This window comes from Cibotium barometz, chromosome 2 (genome assembly GCF_041138505.1).
Source record: "Cibotium barometz isolate CiBa-2024 chromosome 2, ASM4113850v1, whole genome shotgun sequence".
Classification (NCBI taxonomy): Eukaryota; Viridiplantae; Streptophyta; class Polypodiopsida; order Cyatheales; family Cibotiaceae; genus Cibotium; species Cibotium barometz.
In genome coordinates this window covers 1,845,444-1,852,297 of record NC_141047.1, presented here as the reverse complement: position 1 = coordinate 1,852,297, position 6,854 = coordinate 1,845,444, and the positions used below count along the sequence as shown (strand labels likewise).

Sequence of the window (6,854 nt, the reverse complement as noted above, 5' to 3'; positions counted from 1 at the left end):
GGGTGGAACAAAACTCGACTCTTCACATGCCTGTGTACAAGGATCAAAGCAAGAATAACACAATGCATTCACCAACCTGGATTGAGCATTGATGCACAAACAACGCTGCCTCAAACGAAGTCAGAACCACAGATTATGCCCACAAATTCAAAGCTCGGTAAAAGAATCACGCCATAGCTCAGATGAATAGTTTGCAAGGGAAACCCAGGATGCACTGATGTCATGAGAGATGGACATTTAAAGACTCTCTCTCTGGCCGGCCGCTCTAAATGGGCTACACGGGCAGATATGGCTATCTCTGCAGTTTATAATGCTATCAAAAACTATCTTGGCCTGAATGGTCATTTTTCTCCACCAAATGCATGAATGAAGTACCTGAGGCTTTTCAACACCTGGTTGCCCAATGAGCCAAATTTCAAACACGTAAAGAATTATTCATAGTAAATATTTGAACACAATTGCATATCTTAACAGTGTGGCCAAGAAGTTACAGATATTGTCTGGACTAAATCATGTGTAATACATCCTTACAACATATAAGATATTTGGTAATGTACAGAAGATCCGACGATTTCAAAATTTAAAGAGAAGCTTCCAGTGTGCCCTCCCAAGGATGCATGCAACAAAACACGCCTCACCAAATGAGCGCACAGCTGCAGCCGCGTTCGTTGTGCAGTTGATTCTTCCACTAAAGTAATGCAAGAATAAAAGCCATTAGTAGACTAACTTCCCATGCAGCCACGTGTTTCGAGCCTGTCCATCAAGCAAGCAAGCTTGTCAGTAATAAATCAAGCAAAGCATGCCTCATTCCTGAAAAGAATTCAAAAAAACACAGCTCTTCAAGCTCATTTGGCCATCCAGGCATATCTCATCAAGAGAGATGCAGCATACCCTCAACTCCGGAAGTCTGAGCCGCTGGAAGTGCAGGAAGAGAATCCGCTGCAAATGCTCCAGGTTAGACGAGCTTGGCTACACAAAATTGACTCACATTTTATTTCTGAAAGAAATAGCATTTACTTACAGGAAGTACAAAGAGAAAAAGATGACTGGGAAGAAGACGAAGGCCAAGGGGCAGCAATGTTGTCATTCAGATCACAGGTGAAACTGATGCCAGACGATTTGTCCTCCACAACGTCTGATGGTATTGCACGTAACAAGCAACCTGGGAAGCAACCCTGTAGGTCAGAACTACAGGACATTAACAACCATAAATCAATCCCATGACAACCTAAAGATTGATAGTTTTGAAGTTGCAGCGTCTGGCTTAAATTTAGAGTAGCAACATTCTGACTCAAGTAAGATTATACATTCAGACGTGCAATCAAGCACATCAACATTCAATCGGAAATCGTTGAAAAATCTTACCTGCATGGCAAATGAAAGTCATTGATCAAAAAATCTAACAAACCGTCAAAGTGCAATGACGAGGAGAAAGATTGACCGATAACCCTCACTCAGCCCCGCATTCTTATCCTAAGATAGTGAAGATGGCATCTACGGCAAGGATGGACTAGCGCAATTATACCTCCACTCATATCAGCCACAGCAATTGACGCAGCCCACTGCACATCTTAGCGAAGCATGCACATCTTTGGCTATGGTCGAGGGTAGATGAGATGTTTGAAGTGCATCTCATGGGCAGCCTGTCGAGTCACACTGCTACGGGGCCAAAAAATGACCAGATACTAGCTTCTGCCGGCTACAATCACAATTTAGCGTACGTATGCCTCAATAAAATTGGGCAATACCTGCTGGTTCAGAGACGTAAAGATCCTCACTAATCACTCTCTCCACTCAATTTGAAATATGTTCTTCCCGTTTCATGAGCTACAAAAGAAGGATGTTCAAGTGATTTTAATACATCCATGAAGGCTCATAGGAGCAGCACTGGATAAACTCAAACTGTAAGTTCAATGAACTATGCAACACACATAGATGTGCAATGAACTATGCAACACACATAGATGTTCCTCCCGTTTCATGAGCTACAAAAGAAGGATGTTCAAGTGATTTTAATACATCCATGAAGGCTCATAGGAGCAGCACTGGATAAACTCAAACTGTAAGTTCAATGAACTATGCAACACACATAGATGTGCAATGCAGAATAAATCTGTGTTCAAATGCAGCACTCTTTCCCCTCGAAATGAGCAGTCATTTGCCATTGTAAGTTCTAATGAACTACCAATTTGATCAACTCCACAACCACAGAACTTGAGAGAAGAAATTACCTTGTTCACCATGGACTGCTCAGAGGTTCCATATAAATAAGTGTGCATGCAAAACAAAACCATTCATCAATGCAACCCCACGAAAACAATGCACTAAGTACCAAAACCAAAAGCCCTACATACTAATAAATTATAATACATTGGTAAATAACCAAGCAAAGAGATTGTACCTTGGAGGCTAAAATCCTTCAAATCAACCTGACAAAGACTGTATAAGTTTGTCTTTACCCCTCTTTTTATCAACATTGATCCAAATAATGTGACACAATCTAAGGCTTGCACATTAGTAATTAGCATCTGCTTTTGTAAATCCGAGATGTAGCTATACAAAGACATGCAGCACGTGGCATTGGATGGTGAAGATCCACCACACGAATCTGCAACAGAAGAAGGATCTTTGAATGCCAGTGGGCAAGCTGCACAGTAGAAGGAAAATGTCAGACTGGAAACAGCTCACACAAAATTCATTTTTTTTGCTTTTGCACTGAGAGAGCAATCAACACACTGACGAAGGTTATGTCCACTGTTTTCAAACACTCAGCAACACAACATGCAATGAGGTACATCATTGGTCCAGAGGTCCTAACAACACCCATGTTGACTTGGATTAACAACTTCACACCAGCTTGTACTGGAATATCCCAGCCACCCCCCTTTTACAAGAGATTATAATTGCTGACACATGCCTGCTATTGGACCGATTGCTATGTTATGTCCACAATCATTGGCCTTTTGGCCGTCATAAGCATCTGGTTCTTGCATGAACTGATGCTAGCTATACTTTTACCTCCCTGTGGGGTTGTACTTGGATTCCTTAGATACTGACATGGCTGATGCTTGCATTTTGTCAGTCAAGCTTTCGATTATATAGCATTTCAATGACTTGGATGGAATTGAGTTTTCTGGCTCAACTCTTAATACCGTATTAGATACTGACATGGCTCGTGCTTGCATTTTGTCCATCAAGCTTTCGATTATATAGAATTTCAATGACTTGGATGGAATTGAGTTTTCTGGCTCAACTCTTAATACCGCATTGAAATCAAAAACATAGAATTTTTGACATGCAAGCGCAGTTGTTCGGAGGTAGATTCTCCCCTCCTTGGAGAATACCTGAGGAATGCCAACACAAAGGCCACTCATACAATGTTAGCTCTTTAAGAATGGTCTTGACTAAATGCTCACAGTTCTATGGACAAAGGAGGCTTGACATTCTTAGTTTCCAGTAACACAAGGATCGATAGACTCAGGGGAGCTCATGGCCATCCTCCCCCATACCGGCAGGTTCATTGAGGCTTAAACATCCACTAAGAGACCAATCAGCATAACCGTGGTTTTGGTCTTAATTCTATTGCAATACCAAGGTCTGATTGGAGTTCTGGAAATATACGTGACCTTTTGCATGAATTATCGGTGCTGGGAAGAATTAATTTCCCAGCTTCAAGTTACTTCATCTGCTCATGATGTTTTAAGAATCAAATAAAATCTTGTAAAACCTACCTTAAAAGCACGATTACGCCTAGTCCTCAAGTTACTTCCTTTCAATCGGTAAATTGGAATATTTTAATGCCCACAAGTTTAAGAATGCAAGGCTTTCTGCACTACTAAATCGAACGATGCTAACCTTTGTTAACTTTACAACTGTATAGATTGCGGAAGGCTGAATTGGCACTTTCTGGTCCAAGTTGGCTAGCCAACCAGGAGAGCACAACACCTTGGCAATCATCTGCCAGTTGCTGCTGTTTGTGTGCTGCCAAACTGCCATTTTCTTCAAGAGAGCTCAGAATTCTGGATGCAAGCTGTACTGCAGCGGCATTGATGGCGTGACCACAGACAGGTTTGCAACATTCTTTCAAAGGATCTATGGACGTGCACGCCGCCAACAAATCATTCTTGCTTGCTACTTGTTCAAGCTCTGTAACACGTGTGAGTGGACATAAACCCCCTGTCATATTCTCCGGTTTAACAGAACACAAATCGGGAAGCGTGTCATTGGCTCCCAAATCCATGAGAAAACTCGTTGCTTCCGAAAAGCAAGCCTGTGATGCTGTGTTGTTTAATACAAGCGAGCCAGTGGAGGTGCTTAGCTCCCCTTGCACGATTCTCATCATACTTCCAAACTGAGGGCAACATATAACATCCCCAACAAACTTAGCTAGAGGACCCGTGCAGTCAAGTGCTGTCTTCCGAATTACTTCATTCAAAGCGGAGGGGTCAAGACCACATAGCCCTGACAAAATGATGAAAAGACATTCAGAATATCAAATAATCACACACGTGTGGTGTATGTTAAAAAGCAACATGCTTTTCCTGGTATATGCGTGGCTATGAAAAGGATGAAAGAAAATTATAATCAAGAATTCATACCAAATGCTGGTTGTGAAACAGGTCCACTTGGTACAAATGGATACAATGGAGAGGAAGGCAGTAAAGGAACTAACGAATCCGGAGCAGTGCTGGGCACAAAGCTAGAAGGTGATGCAGCTGGACTATTGTGGGGTGCTCCAACATATATGATTGCTGGTTCAGGAGATAACTCCGATAAGGAAATTGTGGTAGCTGTGCAGCTGAACAATGGAAGAAGCAACCACAAAAACAGCATCCCTGTCTTTCATAAATCACATGCATGAAAGATGATAGTTAGAAAACCACTCGCAGAAACTCAAAACCAGCTGCAGGAAATGATCATACCACTTTCCAAAATTCAGGTTGTTATGTTCATAATATTTAGAAGTGGTGAAATCTTGTTAATCCTCCTTGAAATAATAAGCAGTGCATTGGCTGCAGGCAAAGAATTCAAACACCTTTCCTTGCTTCATAATACAACATCAAGAAAAACCTATCTCTGCTTATTCTTTTAGAAAGACAATTTGCGGGGGCAGGGGAAAGAAAACTGAGAGTCCAGAAGCCATTGTTTTATGTGGCACGGGGCATGCCAGAGTTTCGCTCTTGAGAGGTATTTTCACGCGACAGAGACTGGGATGTGGTGATTATCAATCATACTGTCAACAGCTTGGAACAAAGAGTCAACATGATCGCAAACAAGACAGTAAGTTTGCACATGAATCCTTTACCTCTTGTTTTCTTGAATTCTTCTTATCGTTCTTTTTAATGGCAAGCCTTAAGAACATCTCAAGTCAAGCACATATCCCTTTGTCAAAGTCTATGCACGAGAGGACACATTTGCGTCACTATTGATTTGCCTCGACCCTCATTTTGGTACACTAAACAACATGAGAACATGCTGCTTCTTTTCTCAACGCATGCAGGGATGGAAAAAGAGACAAGGCTTTAAGGTTATGAGGCGTAGAGAATTTGCCTAGGAGGTATAACACTATATAAACAAGTGTGCTAGTAGCTAGCTTACTAAATAAGCATTACATAAAACAGTCTCATTGTGCGATGGCTTGAGGGCAACAAACCGCAAATTTGGCACAGTGCTCAAGTTAAAAAAGAAAACAAAGGCCAGAGTGGTGAGAGTTACGTACTCATCTTGAGCGTTTTATTGCACGCTGGACTGCGAATTAGGATTATCCGCTCTGGTGCCAGTCGATGCCAGGACTTGTTCTGCAAGGCTGTGTCCGCATCTTGGAGCTCCAGCAGCCGCAGTCAGCTCAGCGCATTTGGAGCCCTGAACAGCCATGTCCCGTCACGCCCTAACATTGGAGCTCCGTGAAGCCGCAAACAGCACAATGCTTTTTTGACACAGCGGCCAGAGAGAGCAGATCATGCCGTGCTCATCCTAGCATTCCGTGGAGCAGGTCCTCAAAAGGAGAAATGATGGCTTGCATCTGTGTGGAAACCCTAGCTAAACCCACGCTCGGAACAGTGCGAGTGAGAAGGGAAGCAGTTGCGGGAAGAGTAAAGAGAGAGGGAAGAGCACCGGGAGCTAGGGGGCGCGGATGGGGACGGAGGAGGGGGAGTAAAGGCCGATCTACCCGTCTGCCGGCTGATGTATGAGCTTTCACACCCATTAATCCTGCATTAAAAGCCTCCAAATTCTGCACAACAGGCCTGTCCGCTCCGCTCTTCCTTTGCCACCGCTGTCCCTCTTTTTCTCTCTCTCTCTCTCTATCTATCTCCAAGGTAGTGCACACACTGTATCTATACAATCCAGGTCACAAGCCCTCCAACTGCACACGCAGCCTGCATTTTGGGCTACTTATTATAACCACAACCGAAAAGTGCTGTTCTTCTCCTTGCCTTCTTACACAAAAATCACATCGTTAAGCTAGGCTCCGTAGCAACCGCGGCTGATTAATAAAGTATTACGTGCCTAGCTCAGTACTAAAAAGAAGCAGTGGGCACTTCCTAGGTAGTGGTGTTTTCTGTGCCATCGCTGGGTGCTGTGTGCGGTGGTCTTTCCCAGCAGCCGCACTTGAAAAATCCTAGTAGCAATTTAATTTGTTTGGGCTTCAAAGGTGCACCATGAAGCCTCATCATAAGATTATTATACAAACTACCATGAAGCCTCATCATAAGATTAGTTTGTGGTTAGTTTGTGGTTTGACCTACGTCCCTGACAGGCAAGAGTATTCTTGCATGTATCTTTGTCGACCGCAAATTAGTGCAGTAGAGAGAGGTGTTGCTCTAGAGTCCCAAGGTCACAGGTTCAAGCCCTCA

At 43.1% G+C, this 6,854-nt stretch overlaps 1 protein-coding gene across 3 annotated transcripts; it reads right to left on the bottom strand.

Annotated features, from left to right (window-relative positions):
* Positions 1 to 438: 438 nt before the first annotated feature.
* LOC147640547 (putative GPI-anchored protein At1g61900) lies at positions 439 to 6,641 on the bottom strand. Of its 3 annotated transcripts, XM_086812859.1 has the most exons (9): positions 5,720 to 6,641; positions 4,599 to 4,835; positions 3,856 to 4,461; positions 2,402 to 2,647; positions 2,232 to 2,246; positions 1,022 to 1,162; positions 892 to 939; positions 689 to 753; positions 439 to 655 (listed from the first exon to the last, which is right to left on the bottom strand). In XM_086812859.1, the coding sequence occupies exons 1-8, from the start codon at positions 5,721 to 5,723 to the stop codon at positions 689 to 691; spliced, it is 1,362 nt and encodes a 453-aa protein (XP_086668985.1). In that variant the 5' UTR covers positions 5,724 to 6,641; the 3' UTR covers positions 439 to 655. The 3 variants fall into 3 exon arrangements, 2 of the variants coding, with proteins under 2 accessions (XP_086668985.1, XP_086668990.1); XR_015267977.1 differs by having other exon boundaries at positions 439 to 753; positions 1,022 to 1,175; XM_086812864.1 differs by having other exon boundaries at positions 439 to 753; positions 4,599 to 4,839; positions 5,720 to 6,432.
* Positions 6,642 to 6,854: the final 213 nt, after the last annotated feature.

What these genes read in the sequence shown, in the direction of transcription:
- LOC147640547 (XM_086812859.1), bottom strand. An exon ending in CAGTTGTAAAGTTAACAAAG is followed by an intron (nt 2,648 to 3,855) that starts GTTAGCATCGTT and finishes TCTACTGTGCAG; the next exon opens with CTTGCCCACTGGCATTCAAA. An exon ending in TTTTTCTCTTTGTACTTCCT is followed by an intron (nt 940 to 1,021) that starts GTAAGTAAATGC and finishes GAGCATTTGCAG; the next exon opens with CGGATTCTCTTCCTGCACTT.